General features: G+C 37.1%; 1 protein-coding gene across 2 annotated transcripts in view; it reads right to left on the bottom strand.

The window, feature by feature from the left end:
* Positions 1–13,862, bottom strand: part of ZYG11B (zyg-11 family member B, cell cycle regulator) — a 139,963-nt gene that overhangs the window by 59,701 nt on the left and 66,400 nt on the right. For both annotated transcript variants that reach the window (XM_006879687.1, XM_006879688.1), the window contains exons 4-5: positions 7,733–7,873; positions 2,286–2,462 (exon numbers count right to left, since the gene is read on the bottom strand). In XM_006879687.1, the coding sequence (XP_006879749.1) occupies positions 2,286–2,462; positions 7,733–7,873 (318 nt within the window). The remainder of the gene's footprint in view (positions 1–2,285; positions 2,463–7,732; positions 7,874–13,862) is intronic.

The following is a 13,862-nucleotide window of genomic DNA, read 5'->3' as shown; positions in this document are numbered from 1 at the left end:
GTAATTGGTGGTCTGTTCCACAATCAGCCCCCGGCCTAGTTTTCACAGCTGATATTGAGCTTCTCCAGCGGTTCCTTCCACAGATGTACTCGATCTGATTCCTATGCATACCATCAGGTGAAGTCCATGTGTATAACCTGCGTTTGTGTCTCTTATAGAACTTTTGGGGTAGCCACTAAACTTTTAAAAAATTTTAAAAAAAAATACAGTGAGCGTTTTTACTGTTACATAATGAAAATGACTATCACAGCCATCAAGTTGGCTTGATGACCCTACAGTGGGTTTTCAGAGGCCACAAACTGTGCAGAAGGAAATTGTCCATCTTTCTTCTATGGAGACACTAGTAGATTCGAACAGTCAGAAAGGTGTAATTTTTGGGTCAGCAGTATAACTCCTTACCAACTATGACACCAGAGCATCATGGACAGGACAGAGGTAGTCCACCATACTTCTAGAAATGAAAAATATTGCTCAACTCTGTACTCATAATTTGAAAATGCCTCGTCTAGAGCAGATGCTCTTTGCCTTTTTATTGAGATAAACACAACCTCAAGATCCTAATAAAATATATATGACTTGCACATTTTCCACCAGTATTTGGATTTAAATACTGGCTAGCTCTGGGAAGAATGAGAATCTCAGAACACTTGATTGTGGTTATGCGAGAAGCATACTATACTTGGACCAGGAGGAAGTCATCAGAACAGAGCAAGGAAACATTGCATGGTTCAAAATCAGGAAAGCTGTATGCCAGGGATGCATCCTATGTCCACACCTTTTCAATCTATATGCAGTATAGATCATTCAGGAGGCTGGGCTTTATGAGAAAGACTGTGGTATCAGGAAGGGAGGAAGACTTATTAACAATCTTTGTTATGTAGATGACACAATCTTGCTTACTGCAACTGAGGAGGACCTGAGACATTTGCTGCAGAAGTTCAAGGACTGCAGCTTTCAATATGGACTGAAGCTTAACATCAAGAAAACAAATATTCTAACCACTGGGCCAAATGGCAGTATCATGATAGACTGAGATTGTTAATACTTTCAGCTTGCTTGGCTACAAAATTGGCACTCTTGGTACCAGTAGCCGGGAAATCAAACTACTAATTGCATTGTGAAAATCTGCTGTCAGGGATCTCTCCAGAGTACTGAAGAGCAATGATGTCAGTCTGGAGACTAAGTTGTGGCTGATCCAGGCCATGGTCTTCACAATTATTTGCTATGCATCAGAGAGCTGAACAATGACTAAGGATGATAGAAGAAGAATCAATGCCTTTGAGCTGTGGTGCTGGAGAAGAGTACTGAATGTATCATGGACTGCTAAGAGAACAAACAGGTTCATCCTAGAGAGGGTAAAACCAGCTTCTCCTTGGAGGCAAGGATTCTGAAGCTCTGTATGACATACTTTGGGGATATGGCCAGGAGGGACCAGTCCTTGGAGAGGAACATCATACTTGGAATGGTGGAGGAACAGGGCAAGAGAGGAAGACCCTGGATGAAATGGATCGACTCAGTGACTAGAGTATTGGGGGTAGGTGTGTCAGAGACAATGAAGTTGGCTCAAGATAGAACAGGGTTGAGGGCTGTTGTACACAGGGCTGCTATGAGTTGCAAGTGACTCGAATGCACATAACAAAAGTAGTCAAGCTATGCACTCTTCCTTTTTGAGTGGATGGTCAAAACTTGCTGGACATTTTGCATGAAGTGTGGCAAGCACCAACCCCACAAAGTAACATAGAACAAGAAGGGCAACTCTGTATGCCCAGGGAAAGTGGTGTTATGTTAGGAAGCAGTGTGGCTATGCTAGGGAGACCAATCCAATTTCTCAGAAAAAGGCAAAAACTACGAAGAGGATTGTGTTAAGACTGAAATGTGTTGAGCCAAACTGCAGATCTAAAAGAATGTTGGCTATCAAAAGATGCAAGCACTCTGAACTGGGGGGGAGATAAAAAGTGAAAGGGCCAAGTGATCCAGTTCTAAGCTTCATCTTATTTTATCAAGACAATAAACTCTTTGAAATCTTCATGTTTACTTTATTTGGGAGGAAAATGAAATGTCCTTTTTAATCAAAACAAACAAACAAAAAAGAAACACACTCTTTAGTTTCCACTTCTCTGCTTTCCAATACCTGCATACCAAAAATGTATTACTTTACAATCTCCAAAGGCATCTGAACTTCCATCTCTGGTCTACTGAACTGAAACAGGATGCAAGGGTGGAGGTAGTTCATGGTTAGAAGGAGACCTACAGGACTACTTCAGTGAGCATCCCCTTATGCTTACCTGCTGGTGATTGGGAAAATGTTCCATGGCTTTGAGTAGTAAATGGGTCACATCTGCTAGGAGTCTTACAGGCATCCCTGCAGCAAGATCCTGCTTCGTTAAGTTAAACACACAGGCGCTTGCAGCTAGTTGCACCGGCAAATTCATCGGGTGGTTTCTCATCCCAGTAACCACAAGCTGGAAAATCAAGAGCTCTCGTAATTCACATTCACCTGCGTAATTCACATTATAAATCCATCCTCCTTACATAGCAACATTACCCTGTTATTCTAAATTTCAAAGACATCTTAAGTGTCTTTCACATCCACATGCACAAGAGGTCTAGACATAGCACTTACTCACAAATACAGGCTCATTTCATTTTACTGTGCTTTCCTTTATTATTACCCTTTACAGAGATGATTTTTATAAATTGAAGATTGTTGAATTTTGTGTCCAGTAAGTCTATCAGAACCATTTTCCAACAGCAAGTGCCACTTCATGTCTTTGTGTCACTGTCACACTGTAGTACTTCTCATAGTATTTTATGCTTTTTTCAAAATGCTACTGCATACTTAATGGATTACATTTGTGTAGATATATTCACTAGGAAACAAAAAAATCTTTTGTGACTTGTTTTATCACAATATTCACTTCATTGCAACTGTCTATAATTTGGTCAATGAAGGTATAAAGTTACTCACGTCCATATCATTTCTATACAAACAACTCATCTTAATTTCTGGAAGACAGAATATAGAACCTGTTATTTGGCAGGTGCTAAGTAAATCACTGGCAATTTTCTCTCTCAAATCCCACTGTCAGTTTCTCAGGAATACTGCTAAAGTCATTAGGATAATGACATTTATCCACTCTCTCCTATTTTAGACAACCATTTCTCAATTTGCCTTCTCTTTTCAAATTCTCATCAAATTCTTATTTCTCACTCACAGTTGAAGACTTTGTTTTTAATCACATTGAGAAAACTAAAGAAATTGGAAAATAACTTTAGACTGTCACCACATTTACCGTTCTTCAGCATCCACATCTACACAATCCATTCTCCTCCCTTTTATAAATTAACTATGAAGGTTCCTTTCTGAAACCAACTTCTTTATTAACCCACTAGGTAAGTCTAGTGTGTTAGATGTCTAGCTATCTAGTGTGTTAGATATCTATACAGCCCCTCATAGATACTTTCTTGCTTGTCATTAGTTGTTAGATGTGAAGTCATTTCCGAGTGATAATGACCCTATGTAAGAGAGAATGAAACACTACACAATCTTGCTCCATCTCCACTATCTGAGCTGTGCTTAAATTTATTGCTGTAGTCATTGTTCCACTTTGTTGAGGGTCTGCCTCTCTTTCATTGATCACCTGCTTTTCCAAGTAGGATGTCCATTTCCAGGGACTTAGAGACCTCTTCTGATAACATGCCTAAAGTATGTGAGACCAAGTGTCATCATCCTTGTTTCTAAGGAACACTCTGGCAGTGCACTGAAAAGAGATCCGTTCATTCTTTTGGAAATCCAAGGGATATTCAGTACTCTTTGCCAACACCACAATTCAAAGTCATGAATTCCTCAGTATTCCTTATTAAATATCCAATTTCATATGCATAGGAAGCAATTAAAAATACCATTGCTTGGGTCAGGCTTGGGTCGTAGTCTTTAAAACAACATCCTTGCTCTTTAGCATTTTAAAGTCTTCCATCCACTCAGGCATATCACATCAATTGTACTTCCCTCTTATTCCTTATCAATTCTCTATTTCCTATTGGATCATTCACATCCATATATCAAACAAACTACTGTTTCTTCTATTGCAAAAAATCCCAAAAACATTAAACAAAACATCATTCTATGAGTTTACTTCTTCAGACATCTAACTCTCTACTTTCCACTGTGCAAAACTCCTTAAAATTACTGCCTATACTTTTCCATTTTTCTCCCTTCATTCTTCCTTGAACCTATTCCAAACAGCTCTCACATTCAGTACCAAAAGGTCACAAATTACTTCCATTTTGCTAAATCCAAAGTCCTTATCCTACTTGTCTAATCTATCAACAGCACTTGATACAGCTGTTGCTCATTCCCTCCTCCTAAATTAATTTCTTCATCTGACCCTCATTATGTAATGGTTTGAACCACTGGTTCTGTAGGAGAAAAGAGTTATGGGGCAGTTCTAGTCTGTCATATCTGGGCATAATGAGTTGAAATCTGCTGTTATGGACCTTTTTAAAGTACTAACAAGCAAGGTTGTCAGTTTAAAGACTAAGGTGTAGGGGAGCTCTGGTGGCCTAGTGGCAAAGAACTGCAACTACAATCCCTGAGGCGCACGGTTCAAATCCACCAGATTCTCTGCCGAGGAAGGAGGGACAATCTCCTCCTGTACCAGTCAGATCTGATTTGATGGTACACTCACACAAAAATAATAAAATAAAATAAAATAAATAAAAAAGACTAAGGTGTGCCTGATTTAAGCCATGATATTTTCAATTGCTTACTATGCATCTGAAAGTTGGACAATAAACAGGGATGACAGAAGAAGAATCAATTCTCTTTTGAGTTCCCAGTTGGAAAGGAGTACTGAACGGACTATCAAAAGAACAAACAGATCTGTCTTAGAGGAAGTGCAGCCAAGGTGCTCCTTAGAGACAGAAATGGCAAAATTTTGCCTCACATACTTTGGGCATGTTGTCAGGAGAGGGCAGTCACTGGAAGGGGAAAAAACCCCCATCATGCTGGGAAAGGTGGAGGGTTACCTAAAGAAAGGAAGACTTTTAACAAAGTGGATTGACAAAGTTACTATAACCATAGGCGCAAGCAGGCAAAGACTGTGAAGATGGCACAGGACAGGGCAAGGTTTTGATCTGCTGTTCACAGGGTCACTATTTGTAGTTGTCATGACAATACTAAGTCATTTGGTATTTCATCTGCCTCACTGGAAACTCCTTTGCAATTTTTTCTTCTTTCCCTGATTGCTAATGCTAGGAATGTTCCAGCGCTCAACTCCAGTGCTATAGTTCATCTGCCTATGGATGGCTTTTAAATTCAGCAGTTCAGCTCTAATCTCTCAAATGTTTAAATTATTTACCCAGCTACATATGTGACATTTCTTTGTGGTGATTTGACAGACATATCAAATTCACCTTGTTCAAAGCTGAACTCTGTGTATTTCCCCAAAATTTGTTCTTTCTTTGCTTTACACAACTCAGCTAGTGAAATCACTGCTCTTCCCTCGCATAGTTAAAAATTTTAGGGCATTCCTAATTACTTTTGCTTTAAACATCCAATCCTTCTGGGGATATTATCTCTTCCTTCAAAATATATCTAATATCTATATACCACTTTGATTAGTGGCACCATCAGCTCTTATCTGCTCTGCTAAAAATCTACTTCCATCTTGTCTCTAATATATTTTCAAAGCAATAGACAGGAAGATCAATGGAAATAACCAAGTCTCATTGCTTCTCTGCTCAAAACTCTCCCAATGGCTTATACTTTTTCATTGCCGTTGAGCTGGAACTGACTCATAGCTGATCTTCCAGCAGGTTTTTGGAAGCTGTAAATCTCATGGTAGGAAACGATCCTTCTTTCTCCTGAGGAGCTGCTCGTGGATTTGAACTGCCAGAGTTTGAAATGCCTTTGGGTTAGCAGAGCAACTCTTTACGAACAACACCACCAGATAGTTTAGGAGCTTCATATAATTTCTCAGTATTACTTTGATCTTATCTATTGTCACTCTGCTCTTGGCACACCAGTCATAGTGGTTGTCTTTCCTCCTGCTCCTGCCTTCAAGCCTTTGCTATATTTTCACTATTCAATACAGTAGCCATTAGTCCTACATGGCTTTTTAAGTCTGAAATTAAATATTTTATTCCCTGGCTCCACTAGCCACATTTCACATGTTCAACAGAAATTATGTGGCTAGTGCTTACAGTATGAGACGGCAGAGATACAGACTATTCCCCTAATCACAGAAAGGTCTATTGGAAAGTACTGCTCTAAAAACTGTCTTTGTGTGGATCACTCCTCCAAATATCCACATGACTGATTGTCTCGCTATTGTTCATACTTCAACCTCTAAGTAAAACCTACTTTGATCAATTTAATATTGCATTCTCCTCCTGATCCTCATATTTCAGATTTGGCTTACCTTGGCTTTTTATTGTCTTTATAACTCGTAAGCTTATACAATGCTACTTTTATGTAGTTAATTATGTCTTAATGCAAATTTAAGTTTACTAAAAGCAAGCAATGTTGTCCATTTGTTCACTCACTTATCTAAAAGACCTAAAGCAAGGTATTCCAAAGAGTTGATGCTTATCAAATATTTGCTTAACGCATAAATAAGTAAGTATCTCAATGTGAAATCCTAACAAAGACTAGAAATCTCGTCCTTAGTTGCTCAGGTTAATTGTAAACAAAATAAAACAAAAACATACAATACACTGGCATATCAAGTATCAGTCATCTTTTGGTGTGCATACAAAGTTAAATGTGTTGGAAATAACATTCCAGGGACTGAAATGATGCTGATTCTTACTGAAGTAACCATTCTCAGAATTTAAGACACTGATCAATTGTAGCCCTCAATGTATTATTACATAATTTTACATGGCTTTAATTACAAATTTCACAAAATAGGAGAGAAAACCTCATTTCTTCAAAACACTTGGTTTTGCCAAGTTATGCCCACAAAATAAAGTACCAAACAGAACAGAGTCTCATACTCAACATAATCAATGGTTTTCAAAGTGTATGAATTTATGAGTGTATGAAAGAATTACCTTGGGGGCTTAATAAAATGCAGACTCTTGCATCACCTTCAGTCCTACTGAATCTACATTTCTTAAAGTGGGGTCTACAAATAGGTTTTAAAAATAAGCAATTATTATAGATTCTTGGTGGTAAAAAGACCAAATTTGACAAACACTGCTCTCAGAAATCAAGAACATGAAAAATCCATTTGTGTTTTTCAAAAGCTGTCTTGGGTAAATTCTTAATTGCAGAATAACATCGACCAGATACATAAACACCTAGATTCCTAAGTAACAGAGAAAGTGCCTTATAAAATTATAAGATTATGCTTCTAAAATGAGAGAATAAGAGAAGCAATACAGAGTTAATATCTAATGCAGTGTTGTGACTTCAGTCACATATTTCCATTTTTTTTACCACAGTAAGAAAATATTAGATTTATCTCTGGTTAAAAGGTAATTAAGTATGTACTAAAAGACATTTAAATTTATATTGCTGAAAGAAATTACTATAAAACTTCAATAATATCATGCAACTACTTTCTGTCTTCTTCATCTATGGCTAATAATTAAAGTAATACTTTATTAAACCCATTATCACTAAAAATCAAAGCCTAAATGCAAATTTTCACCAAATCTTTTCCACAAAGACATTATACGGTCAGGGAGGGAATTTTAAAATGCCCCATCCTCTTCTCAATCTTACCTTTAAAATTTCTGGCTTTGTCTTTTCCATCACATGAGTCAGGCTAAAAAGGTGGAAGAGAGCTTCTCGGACAAAGAATGCCCGCTCACTATACCGCTTTAATGCTTCTGCAATCTGAGTTTCATTAGCTTCTCCAGACACCTTTAAACATAACCAAAAGATTAGATTTTCTTTCATCCCCTAACTTTCTCTAAATAAGCATCATTTGCCTTTATGGTATCGAGGATAACTACACAGACTTGAAACAAATGAGAATAGTTACTCTGCAACTAATGAAGAACAGTCATCCAAAGGGTGACAGTAACTAAAAGCTTATTTAATATAAACTTAGAGTCTGCTGTAAGCCTACAGGTAAAATTCTCTACAAGGCATATAAAATAAATCTCAAGATATTTAACACTATTTACAAAGCCTTAGCACATGATTAAGTCATCTTCAGGTTATTTTTTTAAAATGATTTTTGGGAAGTCATGCTTCTTTCCAGCAAAGGCTACAGCATATAATACTTTCTTTGCCTAGAACCTTCTTCCCATCTCTTGCTGCTTGATCCATTTACACACATTCTTTCTAATTCATGTTAAATTATGTTTCTTTAGAAAAGCTTTCTCTGACCCACTAATCAAAATTAGATACCCCAAATACATCTCATTTAATAATAATTTTAATAATCTCCTACTAGACTAACCAAATACTTTGCAATGGATCAGAATAATAATTCAAACTGCTCATCAAATATATACAAAAAATAATTTCCCTAGATTTACCAAACTTCCATTAAATGCTGAGAGGTCTGCCAGCATAGGACCAAGAAGCAGCTGTTCAAACAGACTGCATGGTCTGAAATCAGGAAAGGTGTGCCTCAGAGATGGATCTTCTCTATACATAGTCAATCAGTATGTTATACAAATAATTCCAGAAGCTAGTCTACATGAAGATTAATGTGCCATTAAATAGGATTGAAAGAAATATCATCAAGAAGCTACATTATGCAGATAATATAATTTTGCTTGCAGAAAGTGAAGAAGACTCACCTACTGAAGATTAAAACCTATAGCCCTTAATATCAGTTACATCTCAATGTCAAAAAAAACAGAAATCCTCACCACTGGACCAACTGGCAACATCGTGAAAGATGGAGAAAAGACTGAAGTTGTCCAGGATTTCATTCTACTTGGATCCACAATTAACATTCGTGGTAGCAGCAGTTAAGAAATCAAAATGGGCAAAATCTGCTGTCAAAGACCTCATTAGAGTATTAAAGAGCATCAGTTTAAAGGCTAAAGTGCATCTATCAGATCCAAGTCATGGTATTGCTTAAAGTATTTTTTAACTCAAAAATTAACCTATCAATTGATATGAAATAACATAAAATCTGAAATAGCACTACACAGTTCAAAGCTATGGTGATGGTGAGAGGCTGAGTGTAGTTCTGGGGAAAGAGCCAGCTAGCTCCTGCTATTCAATGTACAAGCTCTTTAACGACTCTCTCCAAATATAAGTTTCATTTAAAAAAAAAAAAATAAGAGAAGGATTAAAATTTTTTTTGGTTGATGAAAACAAGTACTAGTGTACATCTTTCATGAAAGTAAAACATGTAAGAGTAAACTTTGCAAAAGCAGGGGATAACCAGACTTTTTCTTAATGATTCAGAAAGGTATTTTAAGTTCAAGGCATTCTAACCTAAAAGAAACACCTTGAGAACTGATCTACTCTATATTCTCTATATGCATACTATTCTGAAATGTCCTTTCTACATGTTTGTTCTCTGAATTAACCAACTAATGTACAACCTTTCATAAGTCTCAAAAATTGTTATATTTTATCCTAGATCAATTGCATCATAAGTGTTTAGCTCAACAGCTAAGGACTTACTGATTTTTAAAAACTAGACAAAAATAATTCTAAAAATAAATTTAAAATTCACAATGTTCATCAGTGGATTAAAAGATATCTAAAAATTCTTTTCTTTTTTTGAAAGAAGTAATCACTATTATTCTTGGAGAAAACAGGATTCAAAATATTTGAATAAAAGATGAATGGAGAAGAGCGCATAGCTAGAGAACAGTTAGAGATATGAGAGTAAATGTTAAAAATGAACCTCTGTACAACCACTCTGGAAGGCAGTCTGGCACTTCCACATAAATCTGGACACAGAAATTCCACATGACCCAGCTATTCCATTGCTTGGAATATATCTCGAGAGAATGAGAACTGAGGCACATCAATGTTCATAGCAGCATTACTCACCATTGTGAAAACATGGAAATAGCCCAAATGTCCAACCACAATCAAATGAACTGAGGAATCATGGTACATTCACATATGGAATACCGAGCAGCACAAAGGAGCAATGACTTTGTAAATTACTACCTAACTTGGGAGGGACTGGAGAACATTACGCTAGGTGAACTAACTCAGTCCCATAAGGACAAATATTGTGTAAGACCATTATTGCAGAATGAGTATGAAGATTCAAGGTAGGGGATGGTGGGAGCAGAGGGGTGAGGATGGGGGGGGGCGTTAATCATAGAGCTGCACAATTTTATGGGGGTGTATGTGAAGGAAATAGGAAAGATAAGGTGTGAAAAACAATGTATATGAACTCTGTAAATAAACCAGTACAAAATAAAATTTTTTTTAAATGGACCTCTGGTAAATCAACTCGGAAAGAAATGAGACTACAGAGCATCTAGAAATAAGGATCAGGAGGCAGAAGGAACATACAGAGAAAAGGTTACATGAGATACTTAAACAGGATTTTGAATAAACATTTATGACCAAAATATGGTTTAACAAAAAATAAACCTTTGAAAAGGAAAAATAAGAATGAGCATCACAATGTCCTTTTGTTTGTTTTTTTTAATTTTTTTCTTTTAATTGAGATTTTAATGAAACTTTATAGAGAATTTAGATTTCCGTTCGTTCATTGTTGCACACACAATGTCCTTTATACCTCCACTCATAGTGGATAAAACAGTTTCTTAGCTATTTTAACCCCACAATTGCTTTCTTAATTGTTTTCTTTAGACAGAAAACTCTAGGGTCAAAGTCTTGTTGATAATTTCACCACACTATACCCCTAACCTTAAATAGAATAAATTGCCCATAGTAGACATTTAAAATAGTTTTCGAAAAAGTAAGGAAAGGACATTAAGACTGATAACAACTTAAGTTAAAGACAGCTTAGGCCAGAGCTCAAAACAGAGCAAGATCATAAATGCAAAACTGTTTCCAAAGGTCAGATAAAATTACCCTCCTTGGGAATGCAATAGTGGTGGCAGTGAGTTAGAAAAGAATTGATGGAAGTGGGGCTTATTTGGTTTTGCTTAATTTTGAACATATATTGGATTTTTATGCGAATCAATATATTTATCATATTTTTTTTAAACTGGGCAGCCTTCTTTTATGTTTGCTTCCTAGGCACACTGTATGTGTATGTGAACCAGACGAGTTACAGAAGGGCATCATTTGTAAATAAAGCAAAAGGTCATTGCAAAGACAGAAGAGAAAGAAAAGAGACTCTGGAATTTTTGCTGGAATGAAAAAAAAAACCAAACCAAAACAAGGGGAAGAAAAAGCTAAAGAAAGTTGAATAGAAGATTTCAAAGGGCAACTTAAGAAGACAAAATATTATAATAAAATAAGCAAAGAGCTAAAGTTAAAAAAACAAAAAGAAGGAACATACTGGGTTTATCTCAAACTGAAAGAACTGAAAAACAAATTCAAGGAAGACTCTCAATGAGATTGACTGATACAGTGACTACCACAAATGGCCCTGAGCACAACAGAGAGCATGAGGATTGTGCAGTACAGGGCAAGGCAAGATCTGTTGTTTGTAAGGTTGCTATTAGTCATGGTTAAATCAATAGTACCTAACAACATGTTGTTGTTGTTGTTCTTATGCGCCATCAAATCACCTGCAACTCTTAGCAACCCTATAAACAACAGCACTGAACCCTGCCCTGCCCTGAGCTCTTGTCTCTATCCTGAGACACACCTACTCATCACCCTTCAATCCATCTAATTGAGGGTCTTCCTCTTTCGCACTGTCCCTCCACCCTCCCAGGCATGATGTCCCTCTCTAAGGACTGGTCCCTCCTTGCAACATGAAGCTCCAGAATCCTTACCTCCAAAGAACAGCCTGGTTTCACCCTCTTCAGGATGAAATTCTTTGTTCTCCTAGCAGTCCATTTATATTCAATACAATTCTTCAGCTCCACAGCTCAAAAGCATCAATCCTCCTATTTTCCCTAGTCATTGTCCAACTTTCTGACACATAGCAAACAATTATGAAGACCATAGTCTAGATCAGGCACACCTTAGTCTCCAGACTGACCCTGTTGCTCTTCAGTACTCTGGAGATGTTCATGACAGCAGACTTTTGATTACTTGGTTGTTGGTACCAAGAATGTTGATTGTGGAGCCAAGTAAATGAAAGCTGTTACAATCTCAATCTCTTCACTGTTTATCAAGATGCTGCTAATTGGCCCAGTAGTAACAACTATCCATTTATGTGAGTATGTTATATACAGAAATACATGCTACTCCCTGCATGGTTGTTATTGTTAGATACCATCGAGTTGGAGCATAACTCACAGCAACACTACGAACAACAGATCTGAACCCTGTTCTATCCTGCACCATCCTCACACTTCCTAACACACAAGAGCTCACTGCAGCAGTCACTGTATCAATCCATTTGGCTGAGGGTCTTCCTTTCCTTCACCAACCCTCCACTCTTCCCAGCATCATGTCCTTCTACGAGGAATAGCATACTTCCTAGCCATAGGTCCAAAGTATGTGAGGCGAAGCCTCATCATTCTTGCCTCCAAAGAGCATGTCGGGTGCACCCTCTTCAAGATATATCTGTTCATTCTCTTGGCTGTCCATGGGAAGTTCAGTGCTCTTCTCCAACACCACAGCTCAAAGACATCAATTCTTTTTCTGTCATCCTTATTCATTGTGCTACTCTCAGATACATAGCGGGTAATCGGAAAGATTATGGTCTGAACCAGATGCACCTTAGTCTTCAAACCAACATCACTACCCTTTAATAACTTGGAAAGGTCCCTAAGTGCAGACTTTCAACTTTCAAAAAAAATCAACTGAAAATCCCATAAGAGCACTGTTCTATTCTGACAGACAAGGGGTCACCATGAGTCAGAAGGGACTCAGTGGCAACCGACTTAGTTTTAATACTTAATAGATGTGTGAAAAATTCATTTCTATTCCAGCCATTTATATATCATAGCCTAGCTCCAATCTCCTCCATTGTGCCTCTGCTGTAACTCATATTTGTGCTCTGGAAGTATATAAAGGAATTCTTTTATTTGCCGTAAACTAACTCTTTGAATAAGTTGTGAACTAAAGATAATAATGTAATAATAAGGGAACCTTAAAAATGGCAAATGTGACTTTTATATAAAAAGGATGAAATCATCATTTATAAGAAGTAATCCAAAAATTAAAAATAAACATGACTATAGAATCTATGGTTATCAACTGTGTCAAATGTCCCTCTAGGTCACGTAAGATGAAAACTGACAGCAGGCATTGATTTGGTTTAGCACATTCCAATGATTTCCAAGAGCCAGGAGCAATAGTTTGGAAGCCGGCCTCAAGAGTCTGAGAGTAAGGAAGTCAACAAAAGTAAGAATCTTAATTATGAAGAAGTGGAGTGTTCAGGAGACTGATACGAGCAGAAAAAAAATTGGATGGAGGAAAGACAATGACAGCTGGAAATTCTATGATATGAAAACCATCTGTGGTGAGACTAAAGAGAAAGGGCAAAAAACTAAGACCCTCAAATACAGGTAGTTAGGTATAGCAGGGAAATGATGCAAGCTATGGAATAAATAGATATATATCTAAACTTATAACAAGGAGATTTTCATCACCAAGAAAAGGAAAGGGGATATTACATTCTTTTTAAAAAATATCTATAACCTGCAACCAGGAGAAGATAAAGTAGATAAATGGAATCTTCAAAGAAACAAATCCCTATGCACATCCAAAAACTTCTCCAACAGGGTAAAAAGGGAAGCCACAGACTGGGAAAAAGTATTTGGTAATGACATGTCAGATAAGGGATTTATATCTAGAATTTATAAAATACTTGAGCACCACAACA

Source organism: Elephantulus edwardii, unplaced genomic scaffold (assembly GCF_000299155.1).
Source record: "Elephantulus edwardii isolate Elephantulus edwardi_28Jun2011 unplaced genomic scaffold, EleEdw1.0 scaffold00005, whole genome shotgun sequence".
NCBI lineage: Eukaryota > Metazoa > Chordata > Mammalia > Macroscelidea > Macroscelididae > Elephantulus > Elephantulus edwardii.
This window is presented reverse-complemented; position numbering and strand designations above follow the sequence as displayed.